General features: G+C 44.1%; 1 protein-coding gene across 2 annotated transcripts in view; it reads left to right on the forward strand.

Annotated features, from left to right (window-relative positions):
* The window catches only part of rftn1b (raftlin, lipid raft linker 1b), a 196,198-nt gene that overhangs the window by 117,725 nt on the left and 60,616 nt on the right, over positions 1-17,857 (forward strand). For both annotated transcript variants that reach the window (XM_088327529.1, XM_088327530.1), the window contains exon 4: positions 10,428-10,536. In XM_088327529.1, coding sequence (XP_088183655.1) covers positions 10,428-10,536 — 109 coding nt within the window. The remainder of the gene's footprint in view (positions 1-10,427; positions 10,537-17,857) is intronic.

The raw sequence follows: 17,857 nt of genomic DNA on the forward strand, positions 1-17,857 counted from the left end.
TATTTTGTTATGTATTATTGATTCCGATTAAGTAAACCTTTGATGCATTTTGTAAACAAAATGGCTGATGAAAATATAATTTGCCATTAGTGGCTCCGAGGGATAATTGTGACTTACAACCTTGAATATAATCAATATGTAAGAAAAAAGGTGACCTTTATACTCAAGTGCTAAATAAACATGTAGCCAATTAAATGACATTAAAATAATTGTATTAATACAATAGTGTCAGGACCAGAACGGAAACAGGACCCAATTGCGTAACGTTTTTCACAAGTTTTATTGAAGGAAAAGAAAGGGTTGCCCCCACGATCCGGTGATTGCTGGACGCGGGAAGCAGGTCGCGCTCTGAACGCGGAAGTTGGTCTTCCACGGCGAGCGCTGGCGGTGTCGGGAATGGAAAAACGGGTCTGTGTCTGGGACAGGAGAGCAAAAATGTGGTCGGGGTCGGAAGCGAGTCGTAAGCCAGAAAAAGAGAGTAGACGCAGTCGGGATCAAAAACAGGTCGAAGCCGGGGGACAGACCGGATCAAAAAACAGGTGGGAGTCAGGGACGTAAAAGGCTTGCCTAGTGTTAACTGAGGTTCGCAGACGGACTGACAAAAGGAGACAGGTAGGAGTGGGTTTGAATAGGGAAAGGGAGCCAATCTGAGTCCGAGGCATTTGGCGCCAACGGAGCGGGCACAGGTGATTCACATCGGTAAACTTGACAAATAGTCACCAAAAATAAAATAATTTTCCCTCGAAAGTCACATTTAAAAAAAAAACATTTACAATTTAACCAACGTTGTTTTTCCTAGAATAAATTATGAATATTTAATTCTAATTTATTTATATTTTTTTCTGAGACAAATAATCAATCAACTGCTTATACAAACACTGCCTTGTTTTTCTAAATGGAGGAAAATATACAAATTTAACATTACTTTACGTACATATGATCTCACATTGATAAAAAGATCAAGGTAGTAATATTAAAATTAAAATTACCATCTTATTGTGGAACACAGCGGCAGAATGGGTTTGAATCCATATACTGCAGCCTCCTTGGGCTGAGTTTGCATGTTCTCCCAGTGCCTGCCTAGGTTTTCCCCGGGCACTCCGGTTTCCTCTTGTCATGATTACTGATGTGACTCACTTGTGCCTGCTCATTTGGCCCCAACCGCCGCGGGTTCTGATTGGCTCCCAGTCACTATTTGAACCCAGTCCTGTCAGTCCCCTGTTGTCAGTCCATCTGCGAACCTCAGTGTATACTAGGCAAGCCTTTTCAACCCTGACTCCCATCGATCTCGTTTTTTCTCCCGTCTGTCTCCGGCTACAACCCGTTATGATCCTGACCACGTCTACTCCCACGTCCCGGCATACGACTTATTTTTGTCCCAGACTACGTCTACTCTCCCGTTCTGGCTTACGGCTCATTTTTTACCCCGATCACGCCTTGCTCTCCCAGTCCCGGCTGCCGACCAGTTTTTCCCGTCCCTGACAACGCCATCGTTTGCTATGGAGTACAAGAGCGACTTGCTTCCCGTGTCCAGCGAACACCGGGTCGTAGGCGTAGCCCTTCCTCTTTCCTTCAATAAAACTTGGTGGTAAACGCTACGCAATTGGGTTCTGTTTACATTCTGGTCCTGACATGCGCCTTATAATCCTTTGCACTTATAGTGCTGAAATACAGTAATCCCTCGATTTTCGCAGTTAATGGGGACCAAGACTACCCGCGAAAACTGAAAATCCGCAAAGTAGCGGCGCCCCTTTAAAAATGCTTAAAAAAACGTATACAGGTATACAGTATACCCCCCTGTATACAGTACACCATATAGAATACGGGTAGAGAGAGAGAGAGAGATTGAAATGTATTCGTTATAACAATTAAAAAAAAACTGTAAAATATGTTGTATGTACACGGAATAGGACTGCGGCGAAACCACTACGAACCATTCAGTATGATTGTATTAACCACTCTCAACCACATGCAGCCATCGTAGCTTATTTCGCTTGTTAACACTACCGGTTACATATTGACAATAAAAACATTGAAAATGTGATATTTGATGAGTGTTTGTGAAGCGTTTTGGGAAACAACAGTTAAAAAAATGGTCTGTGTTCATTTGAATGAAAGTGAAAGAGCTACCTTCTGACAATAACAACATACTTTAGCTAGCGGCATCGAACGGCTTTTACAACAAATACACGAAACCACACACAACTAGCCGTGTTTAGGTAGCACAAACAACCGCTCGCTTTTGGTATAATAAAGTCAAACTTGAGATGAAATGTGACAGAAGAGTTCCTCCTTGATAAACTGAGCGCCACATAAGAAGGGGGTGAGGTGGGAGGAGTTGAAGGATGGGGGGTGAGCGAAGCGGCAATGACTAAAGGCCCGGTCACACAGCCTTTCACGGGCGTATCGAGGCTGAATCACGGCCAGAAGTTTCTGCCCGTGAAGCAGACGCGGTGGAAAATGTGCAAAATTGGCTAAACCCGCTGTTTACCCGTGGTATGCCCGCGAAACAGACGCTGGCGACTCTTCCGCGTCCTTATCGCGGGTAACCGCGGCTGCATCGCGTTTACACGCGGTACACACGCTAATGCACGTGATAACACCGCGATACAGGCGCAGAACAAACGTGCTATGACCGTGCTCCACCCACGATTACCCGCTAAAATTTCGCGTCCTACCCGCGTGTAACCACGTCTTGGCCGCGGCCGTAGCACGTTCGTACCGCTTCTTTACCTGGTGTGTACCACGAGTGCCGCCCGCGGTTACCCGTGGTCTAAAGTTTTGAGCAGTGCAACACTTTTTCGTGCGACCAACCTCGTGTGAATTTCTTACCGCGTGTAAAGCACGGCTGTATCTCGTCTGTATCGCGATCTTAAAGCGTCCAACAGCGTCTGCTTATACGGGCAGAAATTTCTGGCCGTGATTCAGCCTCGATACGCCCGTTAAAGGCTGTGTGACCGGGCCTTAAGCATTGTGTCAGGGCCTCCCCCTCCCCTTCACAATAAGAGTGTCCACACCGTGTCCTCAGTTGACATAAGCTCGCGCTCAATGGCGTCAAGTCAATAAATGCTTTTATTGAGAAGGTAAGGTGTCACGAGGCGTGGTGGGGTCGAAGGAGTGATCGGACCAGAACGGGGGCAGGAGGCAGGAAGGGAGAACTCAATTGCGTGACGATCCATAAGTTTTATTTAACAAAATAAAAGTTGTCCAAAAGTCAGGGACAAGACAAACAAAAACATTCTTACAATCAGAACAGAACGGTACAGAGTTCCTCCGGCACGAACTCAATAGGACAAGGCATAACAGACGGAAAATGTTTAAACCTAAAAACAGGACAAGGCATAACAGACCTGGGATTGTGTAATGAGCCAGCGCCCGCCAAACCCAAAATCCAGCCTTAAATAGCAGACCAGCAATCAGCTGATCTGCTTCAGCTTGAGTTCGGGGGCGTGGCATACTGGTCGTCATGGCGACCGTGACAGTAAGGTATATTTTTTAGACCCGCGAAGCTCTGAACCCGCAAAAGTGGAATCGCGAACTAGCGAGCTTCCACTGTATGCTAATGACACATCCCAAATACTGAAAATGCGGCACAGAGATTCAGTTTTGTTTGTAGCAAATAGAAGCAGTTTAGACATCAGTTTGCAACCCAGACCAGGAAGAAGTACCTCTCACTCGAATAGGGAAACCGGTTACAGTTGGGCAGGCAATGGCCGACAGGGCGTCTTCATCATTACCGGCTGATTGTGGGAGAACTCGTAGAAGTAGAGTGGGGGTAACGACGGGGTTGGGGGGTTCTAATGAGGTCCCCACGAAAGAGCAATCGAGGTGCGCGACCGGCATGAAATGACACGCTAACAGGTGAAAATGTGAAGAAATGTTCTGTGGCACGCTGTGTTGTCATAGCAATGGATGGAGGCCATGCATGAACGGGTGGAAGGAAGGAAGGAAGGAGAGGGAGTGTGCGAGGAGAGAGAAAAAAAAAAGAAAAACTCCAGAAAAGCACCGAAGGGAGTCGACTCCTCCGTCGGGAGTCTTTTTATAGCCTGTTGCACGAGAGAAAGACTTTTATGTCGTGCGCTAGTAAAAGTCCACTTATCCTACAGGAAGTGATGTCACAAAGCGAACGGGGCTCGAGTTGAACTTCCATAAATGGCATGCCGTCTTTAGATATTCCAAAACGAATACGGTTCTTGCTCGGGATTTCGTTTGAAGCTCTAAAATAGGGGTGTCAAACTCATTTTAACTCGGGGGCCACACGGTAGAACAAACATTCTGTCGGGGGCCAGACTAGAAGATTAAAGAGAAAGAAAAAGAGAGATAAAGAAATAAGAGAAAGAGGGAGGGAAAAGGAGAGAGGGCGGGACAAAGAAAGAAAAAAAGAGAGGGAGAGAGCGTGAGAAACAAAAGAGGGAAAAAGTCATGAGAGGGGGGGGGGAATAAAGGGAGAGGAGAAATCCAGAGAGAAATAGAAAGACAGAGGAGAGAAATGAGAAAAGAAAGCGCAAAGGTTAGGAAGAGAGAAAGAGAAAAAAGGAAAAAAGGAAGTCAGAGCAAAAGAAGTTAAAAAAGACACACAGAGAGAAAGAGACAAAGAGCAACAAAGGAAGAGAAAAAGAGAGACACAGAGAGTGAAAGAGACAGCGACAAAGAGTGGGAGAAAAGGGGTGGAAAAGAGAGAGAGAGAGAAAAATAAATACAAGTACAGTGTCTTTGTTCGAGGCACCTGGCTTTGGCAACATCAAGTTGACATATTTCAACCTGCAGCTCGATTTTCTCTTGCGCTTCTCTAAGTGTTGTCTCGCGGGCCAGATTCAATCCCTTAGAGGGCCTGATCTGGCCCGCGGGCCGCCTGTTTTACACCTGTGCTCTAAAACAACAAACACTGTGGGTGCCAGGCAGCCATTAAAGACCTCAATCCTCCCCGCCACGCCTTCCCGCAATCCCCTTCTTCTCCACTCCCCAAATTTCCCTCGACTCCCTTGCCTCCGACTCCACCAGCTACTTTCCTCAAATGTAATCCCTCTCTCAACTTTAATTTATAGCTCCCTTTTAACCACCAATTCCTACGGCACTGGCTTAGCTTCCGAGACCCCCGCCCTGAACTCCGAATGGATGATTTATTCTGAACTGAACCCCCCAAAAATGCATGTTATTGGGATGAAGAAAAGAAACCAGAGGAACCCAGAGAAAGCACAGGGGTCAGCAACCCAGAATGTTGAAAGTGCCACACTGGAAAAAAAAAAGAAAAAAAAAGAAAATGCCTGAAGCTGCAAAAACATAAAAGCCTTCTATGAACCTTATAATCAATGCAAGACATCCTGTATGCATCTATATTAGCTATACTTGTCATGATTACCGTATTTTCCGCACTATAGGGCGCACCTAAAAGCCTTTATTTTTTTCAAAAGCTGACCATGCGCCTTATAATACAGTGCGCCTTATATCTCATCTCATCTCATCAGCTGCACCGCTTATCCTCAGTAGGGTCGCGGGGGTGCTGGAGCCCATCCCAGCAATCTTCGGGCAGTGGGCAGGGGACACCCTGAACTGGTTGCCAGCCAATCGCAGGGCACACAGGGACAGACAACTCACTCGCTCGCTCACACCTAGGGACAATTTGGACCGGCCAATACACCTGAAATGCATGTTTTTGGAATGTGGGAGGAAACCGGAGTGCCCGGATGAAACCCACGCAAGCACAGGGAGAACATACAAACTCCGCACAGGAAGTCTGGAGCTGGATTTGAACCCACGCAGGAGGTTCCCATGACTTGAACTGTGCCGCACATGCGCTAACCACTGCGCTGCCGTGCTGCCCCCTGCGCCTTATATGTGGATCCATATTAAGTCGCAAAGTCTTGCAACTAAGGCAAGCAGCCGCCGACTAGATTCTCCCCCGAAGGCGAAGTCGTCCGCGGCGTATGCTGGGATTTATATACCGGCGTTTCATTTCCTAACCAATGTGTCAATCATCATTTGAATCAGTCACTATTGGCTAAAGTTATTCGGAGGTAAAGGGGGCGGATCCTTTTTATCATTTACAGGCTCGCATAGGCTAAAGGGGCGAAACAAAGCCTGCGATTGGCCGAAAAAGATGAACGTGAATCACACGTTGGGTTGCACTACGGCATAGAGAAAGCATTTTTTACTATTCTGTATTTGTAAATATTTGACTCTCCTGGTTTTACTACACTCACGGTTGTAAGAAGACCATGGTTACGTATCATTATTGAACGTGATGGCTGCAAGAGAACTTAGGTGAGCCAAGCGGCTTTATACTTTCCCGGTATCTTGTTTTAGAACGATCTTGATGTTTCTGTGACGAGTCTATTTTTAAACTCAATTCAATTCAAAGTGTTTATTGTCACATGCACAGTAAAGAACCCCGTTTCCCTGCACAATAAAATTCTTACTTTGCTGTCCACACAGTTACCAGCAAAAAAGAAAATACAAACTAAGGAATGGTTGGCATTTCTTGAATCCCAAGACTTTAACCTTCCGAATGATATTTGGAACGATGCATTTGAGTGATTGGTGACATCGTACAGACACTGTTTCCGAAGGCTAGGACCTTGACTCAGCCTCTTGGCTGGGAGCAAATGTCTCGGCCTATTGGCTTTGTAATGTATTAAGATTTGACGAATAATGGACAATTGATAGAATATAAAACAATTGATCTCTACAAAATCACAATCGTGGAGCTCACACCCTGATCTAGGTTAAACTTGCGATTGTAAGAACAAAAGTGGAAAATCACTTAAGAAGTGGTGGGTGCAGCTTATAATCAGGTGCGCCCTATAGTCTGGAATTTACGGTACATACTGATGGCAGATGGAAAACAGCGATGTCATATACATGCAATGAATTTTATGAGTAGATTTCTAATAAACCTTATTTTAAAGTGTTGTTCTTTTATATATTCTAATGATCATTCCTTAATACTTTGCACCAATGTTTTTTGTGATTCGTAGCGAAACCTTTTTGTCAGCGTACGTTTCCCGATGTTTTACTGTCCCCGGGTTTCACAAACCAGACGCGGCGGTTTGTCAATCCCCGATGTCGGATACACTGTCGGATGCGGGCTCGACCTTTTCCCGTCCAAATCAAATTACGCCGCATTAGCGCTCTCGATGCCGAGATTGTCTCTAAGGAACCATTTTCAGGAACGACAAAATGGACTTATTTCTTCCTCATCCGGTGGCGTGTTCATGCTAAAAGCTTTTCATTTCATCATCCTTTGCTTCTTTTGCCCGGTAACGCGAGAGTCGATTTTAAAAAGCTCCATAATGTTCAGGGCCGCTCCTGTGTGTAAACTATAGCTCGTATCGCTCCCTCGATGGTCGCAAACAAAGAGCGACGGTGTAAAAATAGATGAAGTGGAATGAAAGGAAGATAAATTCAGTCTTTCTAGTCATTTATAGCAAAAAGTAAAAAATAAATGGGATTAGACAAATTCGGCAATTGAAACTATCCAACAAGTGAAAACATCCAAGCCACTAATATTTTTCCCTATTATGCATTTCTTTCTAATTCATAACAGTTCCCAAGGCTTTTCATGAATACCGGCAATTCCGGACTATAAGCCGCTACTTTTTTCCCAAACTTTCAACCCTGCGGCTTATTCAGTGATGCGGCCAATTTATGTCATTTTTATAACGGCCGCCAGCGGCGCTCGAGTACAAAAGGTAAGATTTAGACCGGTGGAATATATGCGCCGAGGAAGACAGCAACTTCTTAGCTTGTGCACAAATTCAATTAGCGTAGACATATCTTCATCATGCAAATTGCAAAAAGAAAGGCGACTTTCAAGCTAAACGCAAACGATCAGTCCGATATAGAAGGAAACAGAGCTACTGCACGTAAACTTTATTTAGCTAGCGTGACGCTAGCGTATTTTTGATAATAGGGAGAGCGTGGGACAACGTCCATATGACAAAGTCTCTTTCCTATACTGAAGGACAACAACTTCGATGACTTCAGTTATAAGGTGGAAGATGAGGACGGTTTACCGTGATTACTACAAGCAGGGTTTCTTTTTTAACATAGCTATTTACTGTGTTGCGAGCGTGTTGCTAGTAGCGTTTTGCTACCCTTCGCAGGCACAGTTTGGGATGAAAGTTATAATATTATTATTAAAGCTTTGAAAACTCTCTCTGTGTACCATCTTTCTTTGTAAATATGTGTAACCATGTATAATATGTATTTGCAACTGTATATTTTTGTCATGTATTTATTTTGGACATTTATTTTGATAAGTCTTGCACTGACCAATTAAAAAGAAGGGGTGTAACAGACGCGGGGGACTATGGGAAGTAAAGACCAGTAAAGGTGAGTGTTTGTGGACACGGCAGACAAAGGTGGATATATATTTTCCCATCCGTACCTTTGGAAATATACACTCTTTTAACCTTGAATTACTTTCAACAGGTACCCGGACTTTGCAGGTTCGCATTAAATGATAACCATCATTATCATTTTCCGTCTAGGGTGGTAGCAGAGGGACTCAAACAATGACGACAAGTGACGACAAGTGACGACATGTGACGTCATGTGACGACATATAGCGATCATGATGGGACCCTGACTTAGACTCTTCGCTGAAAACAAACTTATTCTGATATGTTTTTAACGAGCAAATGAGAAAGAAGGGGCAGGGCAAACGCGGGCTGACGGGAAGTGGAGTAAAGGTGAGACGTGTTTGTGGACGCGGCCGATAATAGTGGATATATATTTTTCCCACCCTTACCTTTGGAAGTATACACTTTTTTCCTTGGATAACTTTCAACGGGCACTTGGACTCTGCAGGTCTGCATTAAATCTTAAGTACCGGTAACATTTTCCGTTCATTTTGCCGGCTGTGTTTTTTGGGCTGTATCGGGTATGGGTCAATTTCGTGTTTGTGTTGCGTATTTTCGTTGTGGGCGCATGCGGCTAATATACAGGTGCGGCTTGTGTATGTACAAAATCGGTTTTCCGCCCGAAATGTGGTGGGTGCGGCTTATAATCAGGTGCGCTCTATAGTCCGTAATTTACGGTATCTCTTTGACTGACAGAATGCTGATAAAAATACACAAAGGATGAACAATAAAGTGCCACTTGTGATCCATTACAAAGCATACATTTGTTTACAAAATGATTCACTATTTTATCCATTGTTAGTATGGTTCAATTCATCGAGACACGATTCACTGTACTAACTCAATGATTCACTTAGATTTCAGTAAGATTCGTCTCAATTTAAGATTCATTTGAAGACTCCCTGCATTGATGATACACTCCATTACAATACAGACGCTGCCCTACTTATGAACAATATAGGTTCCGGACAATCGTTCTTAAGTTGAATTTGTTCGTAAGTTGCTCCAGTGCTGTAGTTTGTATGTTTAGGGCTTTTAGAAGTAGCCTGTATTGTTTTGTACTAAAAAATAAACATTGAATAAAACTATATACTCCATAAAGATAAATACGGTTAAGTTAAACTTACTTTTGGAAGATGGGCTTCAAGAGGACCTCCTTTGTGGCAGAGAAAGGCCAAAAATAAGTGATCCAACCGTTTCTCAACCGTATCAAGCTTTCTTATTCCACTTTTATTTTAAAAGAAACGGCTCGCCTCTTCTTTACACTTTACACCAACCATATTAAATGGATGCACGAGATATTAAACGATAAAAACGAGAAACTACTTAGCGCGCTGGAGATACAGTACTATATGTTAATACGCAAACTAGGACTGGAAGAGGAAGCCGGATTTCTTCTTTGGGGTGGATGCTGGTTAGGGTTAGGGTCTCACCACACGCCGGGAGCGGCGGAAATAAGCACTACAGTAAGTTTTGCCGGGGATCAAAGCCAGGAGAGAAAGCTTACCACGTGTTGTGAGTCATCAATTTATTCCTATTTAGTTTCTTTTGTCTTTTATTAGCATATTTGGTATTGGAGTAATCCAAAAGTAATTGAAAGTAATCAAGTTAAAGTAACCCTCCCCAACCCTGATCGGATGACACACAAACACACACTAAATCAGGCACGCAGTAAGGAAAAGGCCGTCCGGGGCTTCTTGTCAACAGGATGAGCAGTGTGGAGATAGAATTGGCGCTATTCTCCTCCTGAGGGCCGACGCAGGAGCAAATCGGAGGTGGAAACGTCTTCTTATAAATAGAAAGCAGCCTGGTGCATGAGGGGAGGTGTGTGTGTGTTATGTGTTGAGAGATCTGCATGGAAACTCCTGACTTTCTTCCTCCTGCCTTTCATCTCCGACAGTCTTTAAGTTTGCGCGATTGTTCTCGTCGCCCCCCCGCAGGTTAACAATCCCCGCGGCAAGTGTTTACATGCTTGCCACGCACAACAACACGTTGGCAACTCTTTTGGGGAGCGAGTGAAATCTCGGTTGGAACTTCTTATCAGCTAATGTTGCGCTTTGCCTACAGGGTGGACAGGAGACAGACGGCGAGCTCGCCGTGCAGGTTACAGTTGGAGCAGTGCGTGCCCTCGGAACAGGTGCCAACCCCGGAGCTCATCCAGGGATACGTGAAGAAGGTAAACATTTATAAAAGAATCCATAACAAGAACTGCCCGCGAAAAGTGAGAATCCGCAAAGTAACGTCGCACCTGCATTAAACTAACATCGAGATGAGGTCTTACCGACTGAAAGTACACGACTGTAACAAAATAACGATTATTACAGGACAGTATTGTAATGCTTCTTTCTGCCGCTACTGGCGTGTGGCGCTGTGAGTGCTCACCCAGCATCCACCCCGAAGAAGAAATCTGGCTTCTACTTTCTAGATCATATGTAATGTAAACACACTGCACTGAATCCTAGTTCGTGTGTAAACATACCTTATACTGTAACTCCAGCGCGAACTTTGACGTTTTTATTGTTTAGTATCTCGTGCATCCGTTCAATATGGATGGTGTAAAGTGTAAAGAAGAGGCAAGCCGTTTCTTGTGAAACAAAAATGGAATAAGAAAGCTTGATGCGGTTGAGAAAATGGTCGGATCGCTTTTTTTCGGCCACTTTTTACCAGGGTGGAGGAAAACGCCTAACTCTTGAGACCCATCTTCCAAAAGTAGATTAAACTCAACTTTATTTAACTTTGTGAAGCATATTATTTGATGAATGGTTTATTTTTTAGTACAAAACTATATAGGTTACTTATACAAGCCTTAAACATACTTATATAAACCTTAAACATATAAAATATAGCACTGAAGCAAGGGCAGCGTCTACAGGAAAGAATATATGATATATAGATTTAATTTTTTAGAAGAGTGTGCAGCTCAAGTGATAGATTTGGGATTTCATTAAAAATGCTGCTAATTGCGCAATATCGGGAATATGACTACTTGAAGTCGTTATGTCCTATCTTTGGTTCAAACTGCGCTATCCGATACTTTTGAGAAGTCCAATTTTCTTTCTTGATTTGGGCCACGGCTCGTAAATCGGGCGGGATGGTGGGTGTCCTCAGGTCAGACCAGTTGACAAACCACTGATCTAAAAAATGTTTTGATACCATCAGATTGGCAACATGATCCCCTCCAGTTATTATAGATTTTGATTACCATAAATTCCGGACTATAGAGCGTACCTGATTTTAAGCCGCACCCACCACAATTCAAGAGGAAAACTGATTTTGTACATACACAAGCCGCACCTGTATATAAGCCGCATACGCCCACATTTAGGTAACACAAACACTAAATGAACCCAAACCCGACTTCAAGTCCCGCACTGGAAACTAAATGTCCTTCATTAAAGTCCACATTCCAAAAATCACAGCCGACAAAATGAACGGAAAATGATACCTTAAGGTTTGATGCAGACCTGCAGAGTCCGGGTCCCGTTGAAAGTAATCCAAGGAAAAAAGCTTATATTTCCAAAGGTAAGGGTGGGAAAAATATATCAGATGAACACATTTACTCACGCAACTCCTTTTTCTTCACCAACTTTTTGCCCCCTCTTCTATCGTCTGTCCCTCACCTTTAGCGGTCCCGACTTAAACCCGGCACCCCGCGTTTGTTCCGCCCCTCATTTTTCGTTTACCCGTGCAAAACATATCAGAATAAGTGTCTAAAATAAATACAAATAAATACATTACAAAAATATACAGTTGCAAATACATATTATACATGGGTTACACATATTTACAAAGAAAGACGGTACACCGAGAGAGTTTTCAAAGCTTTAATAATAATAATATAGCTTTGACAGGGCAGTTAATGGTAGCAACACTCGAGCGCCGCTGGCGGCCGTTAGAAAAATGACATAAATTGGCCGCATCACTGAATAAGCCGCAGGGTTGAAAGTTAGGGGAAAAAGTAGCGGTTTATAGTCCGGAATTTACGGTAGTTTAAAATATAGTCAGATTAAGGCAATTTATGATTCGATTTAGAAATAGTACAACTCCCTGTATCAACAATGGTAAATAATTAAAGTGGTTTTCATCCATGTGTTAACTACGTGTACTATAATACCGTAAATTCCGGACTATAAGCCGCTACTTTTTTCCCAAATGTTCAGCCCTGCGGCTTATTCAGTGAAGCGGCTTATTTAAGTAATTTTTCTAACGAGTGCCGACCACCAGCGTCTCTCGAGTACAAAAGGTCAAATTTAGACCGGTGGAATTGTGCGCCGAGGTGAACTGCATCCTCTCGGGCAATGATGGAATTGTCCGTGTGACAGGGGATAGAGATTTGATTCAAATGTGAGGGAGACACCCTTGAAGACGTCAATAATGAGGAGAAAAACGAGGACGGCTTCCCGTGAATTTCATAAATGCGGCAAAGTCTCTTTTAACAGCTATGCTTGAAGTCCTGCGAGCGTGTTATCAGTAGCGTGGTGGTACCTTTCACAGGCACATTTTGGGATGAAAGTTATATTATTATTATTAAAGCTTTGAAAACTCTCTCGGTGTACCGTCTTTCTTTGTAAATATGTGTAACCATGTATGATATGTATTTGCAACTGCATATTTTTGTCATGTATTTATTTGTATTTATTTTGGACATTTATTTTGATAAGTCTTGCACTGACCGATTAAAAATAAGGGGCGTAACAGACGCGGGGGACTATGGGAAGTAAAGACCAGTAAAGGTGAGTGTTTGTGGACACGGCAGACAAAGGTGGATAGATATTTTCCCACCCTTACCTTTGGAAATATACACTCTTTTAACCTTGGATTACTTTCAACGGGTACCCGGACTTTGCAGGTCCGCATTAAATGATAACCACCGGTATCATTTTCCGTATAGGGTGGTAGCAGCGGGACTCAAACAGTGACGGCAAGTGACGACATGTAACGTCATGTGACGTCATGTGACGACATGAGACAACATGTGACGACATGTAGCGATCATGACGGGACCCTGACTTAGACTCTTCGCTGAAAACAATTGTTCTAGCCCAGAGGCTTGGAGGTGTATCATGTCATGTCTAATAATGAATAATTGACAGCGAAACAATAAATCTATACTTGTTCTCCCCATTAAATTTCCTCAATTTTAAAGGACTTCGTAGTTACTGAGGGTGCATGCGGCTAATATACCGGTGCGGCTTGTATATGTAATAAATCGGTTTTCCTTCCGAAATATGGGGGGTGCGGCTTATAATCAGGTGCGCCTTATAGTCCGGAATTTATGGTAGTTATGATAGTATAAAGCAGGGGTGTCAAACTCATTTTAACTCGGGGGCCACACGGTAGAACAAACATTCTGTCGGGGGCCGGACTAGTAGATTAAAGAGAAAGAAAAAGAGAGATAAAGAAATAAGAGAAAGAGGGAGGGAAATAGAGAGAGGGCGGGATAAAGAAAGAAAAAGAGAGAAAGGGAGCGAGCGTGAGAAACAAAAGATGAAAACTCGTGAGAGAGGGGGAAAAGAAAGCCAAAGAGAAATAGAAAGACAGCAGGAGGGAAAAGAGAAAAGAAAGCGCGAAGGGTTTGAAGAGAGAAAAAGAAAAGAGAGAAATGGAAAAAAGGAAGAGAAAGAGACACAGAGGGAAAGAGACAGAGAAGGAGAAAACGAGAGAGAGAGAGACAGAGAAGGAGAAAACGAGAGAGAGAGAGAGAGAGAGAGAGAGAGAGACAGAGAAGGAGAAAACGAGAGACAGAGAGAGTGACAGAGAGACAGAGAGAGAGACAGAGAGACAGACAGAGAGACACAGAGAGACAGAGAGAGAGAGAGAGAGAAATACAAGTACACTGTCTTTGTCAGAGGCACCTGGCTTTGACTTGTTTTTCTCTTGCGCTTCTCTGAGTGTTGTCTCGCGGGCCGGATTCAATCCCTTAGCGGGCCTGATTTGGCCCGCGGGCCGCCTGTTTGACACCTGTGGTATAAAGCAAGGGTAGGGAACCTATGGCTCGGGAGCCATATATGGCTCTTTTCATGAGTACATATGGCTCCGAAATAAAATGTAACTATTGCAGATCTCTCTGTGGCGTTCCAAAGTCAAGTGATTTCATCCCGATTTCGGTCCATATAAAGCCGAAGCAACTTAATGCAGAAGTTCGATAAGAAACCATTTCAAATGATGAATAAAAACGCTGACTTTGATTGGGTGAGCAGTACAGGTGGGCGGATCCCTGCACACAGCGCAAGGCACTTCCTTCTCTCACTCTCTCTCGCTCAGTGCAGTCTACACCCAAAGTTAATATGACAATATGCTTATCGTTTGCAGTCATTGGTGACATTTTTACAAAAGAACTTTGCATGCACATTGTTTTGAAACCGTTATTAAGGACAAATTTCATGAAAAGAAATTGCCTCCACACTCTTAACTGAAGGTGGAAGACAAATTGTAAATGGCATATTTACCGTATTTTCCACACTATAAGGCGCACCGGGTTATAGGGCGCACCCCCAAAAAATAGTTTTTGGTCCTATATTTTCCATACATAAGGCGCACCGGATTACAAGGCGCTACAATGGGAACGTCGACAAAACAGTCAGATAGTTCAGTCAAACTTATTACCCCCTTAACATTCCGAAACCTTGCAAAGAAGCGAATACGTGTCGTAGACACGTGCAGATGCGGTGTCCGTACGATGTCACCAAACAAACACTTCTTAGTTTCCATTTTATTTTTTGCTGGCAACTGTGTGGACGGCAAAGTAAAAATTTTATTCTGCAGGGAAACATGGTTCTTTACTGTGCATATGACAATAAACACTTTGAATTGAATTTAGTTTAAAAATAGACTCATCACAGAAACATCAAGATCGTTCTAAAACAAGATACCAGGAAAATATAAATCCGCATAGCTCACCTAAGTTCTCTTGCAGCCATCACGTTCAATAATGATACGTAACCATGGTCTTCTTACAGCCGTGAGTGTAGTAAATCCAGGAGAGTCAAATATTTACAAATACAGAATAGTAAAACATGTTTTCTCTATGCCGTAGTGCAACCCAACGTGTGATTCACATTCATCTTTTTCGGCCAATCGCAGGCTTTGTTTCGCCCCTTTAGCCTATGCGAGCCTGTAAATGATAAAAAGGATCCTCCCCCTTTACCTCCAAACAACTTTAGCCGATAGTGACTGATTCAAATGATGATTGACACATTGGTTAGGAAATGAAACGCCGGTATATAAATCCCAGCATACACTGCGGACGACTTCGCCTTTGGGGGAAAATCGAGTCGGCGGCTGCTTGGCTTAGATGCAAGACTTTGCGACTTAATATTATCCATATATAAGGCGCGCTGTATTATAAGGCGCATGGTCAGCTTTTGAAAAAAATAAAGGCTTTTGGGTGCGCCTTATAGTGCGGAAAATACGGTACATTGATTTGGGAGACGGGATTTGGCATTATTATCACTCATACATTTGATGAAATCATCAAATGGCACACAGTGAAATCAAATGTGCTGAAGAATTAGCTTTTGTCTAGAGAGTGTGTTTGGCAGTTTTTTCAATTTAGTCTGAAAATAGAGCACGGCGGCGCAGTGGTTAGCGTGTGTGCGGCACAGTTCTGAGGTCGTGGGAACCTCCTGCGTGGGTTCAAATCCAGCTACCGGCCTTACTGTGCGGAGTTTGTATGTTCTCCCCGTGCTTGCGTGGGTTTCCTCCGGGCACTCCGGTTTCCTCCCACATTCCAAAAAAAACATGCATTTCAGGTGAATTGGCTGGTCCAAATTGTCCCTAGGTGTGAATGAGCGAGCGAGTTGTCTGTCCCCGTGTGCCCTGCGATTGGCTGGCAACCAGTTCGGGGTGTCCCCTGCCCACTGCCCGGAGATGGCGGGGATGGGCTCCAGCACCCCCGCGACCCTAATGAGGATAAGCGGTACAGCTAATGGATGGATGGATGAAAATAGATGATGGGGCTCTCTCAATTTCTTTTTAAAACATTTTTTGCTTTTATGGCTCTTTGGGTCAAAAAGGTTCCTGACCCCTGGTATAAAGGGATAAGGAAAATAAATTGGATCGCTAGATGGATGGTTTGAATTCAATATCAATCATTTCATAATTCACATTTAATCTGCCAGACACAAACATCCAAATTTTCATCTCCTCTGTGTAGCCTAGATGGTAAGGCGCCCGCTTTGAGACTGGGAGGTTCGGGTTCGCGCCCCGGCCGAGTCATTCCTAAGACTTAAAAAGTGGTCGGCGGCGCCCTCTCTTGGCTGCGGCTGCATCGGGTCAGATGCAATCGACATTTCGTTCTGTGTACATTGTTACACAGAATGACAATACAAGGAAATTATTATTATTATATTATTATTGTATATTCTATGCATGAAACCACTGCCATGATGTTCCCCCCCTAGAGCCCTCTTTACCCTTCCATTAGCCATGCCTTTTCCGTCCTTTGGACCTCATTACCACGGCTTATCATTTTCATCTGCTAAACCGAGCGGGAATGCCAGAATTCAATTCCAAGTGAGGACAACAGGGACGATTTCTTCCTTCTCTATCATTATTTCGGCTTTCTCTCAATTTCTGCCATCATCCTCCAGCTGCCATCTTGACCTTCGGATGCCTTGTCTCTAATACTTTCACCCGGAGAAAATGGGAAGAATTCAAAAATGTTGTTCATTGGGCGGCAGTGGCTCAGGAGGTAGAGCGCTCGTCTTGGGATCAAGAGATGGCAGTTCGAATCCCGGCTCCTCCGTGTTACATGTCGAAGTGTCCTTGGGTAAGACACTGAACCCCTGATACCCCCAATAAGCAGGTTAGCGCCTTACATGGCTGCACGGCCACTATTGTTTTTTGGGCGGCAGTGGCTCAGGAGGTAGAGCGCTCGTCTTGGGATCAATAGATCGCAGTTCGAATCCCGGCTCCTCCGTGTTACATGTCGAAGTGTCCTTGGGTAAGACACTGAACCCCTAATACCCCCAATAAGCAAGTTAGCGCCTTACATGGCTGCACGGCCAGTATTGTTTTTTGGGCGGCAGTGGCTCAGGAGGTAGAGCGCTCGTCTTGGGATCAATAGATCGCAGTTCGAATCCCGGCTCCTCCGTGTTACATGTCGAAGTGTCCTTGGGTAAGACACTGAACCCCTAATACCCCCAATAAGCAGGTTAGCGCCTTACATGGCTGCACGGCCACTATTATTTTTTGGGCGGCAGTGGCTCAGGAGGTAGAGCGCTCGTCTTAGGATCAAGAGATGGCAGTTCGAATCCCGGCTCCTCCGTGTTACATGTCGAAGTGTCCTTGGGTAAGACACTGAACCCCTAATACCCCCAATCAGCAGGTTAGCGCCTTACATGGCTGCACGGCCACTATTGTTTTTTGGGCGGCAGTGGCTCAGGAGGTAGAGCGCTCGTCTTGGGATCAAGAGATCGCAGTTCGAATCCCAGCTCCTCCGTGTTACATGTCGAAGTGTCCTTGGGTAAGACACTGAACCCCTAATACCCCCAATA

Source organism: Urocampus carinirostris, chromosome 2 (genome assembly GCF_059441175.1).
Source record: "Urocampus carinirostris isolate Australia breed hairy pipefish chromosome 2, RoL_Ucar_1.0, whole genome shotgun sequence".
Taxonomy (NCBI): Eukaryota; Metazoa; Chordata; class Actinopteri; order Syngnathiformes; family Syngnathidae; genus Urocampus; species Urocampus carinirostris.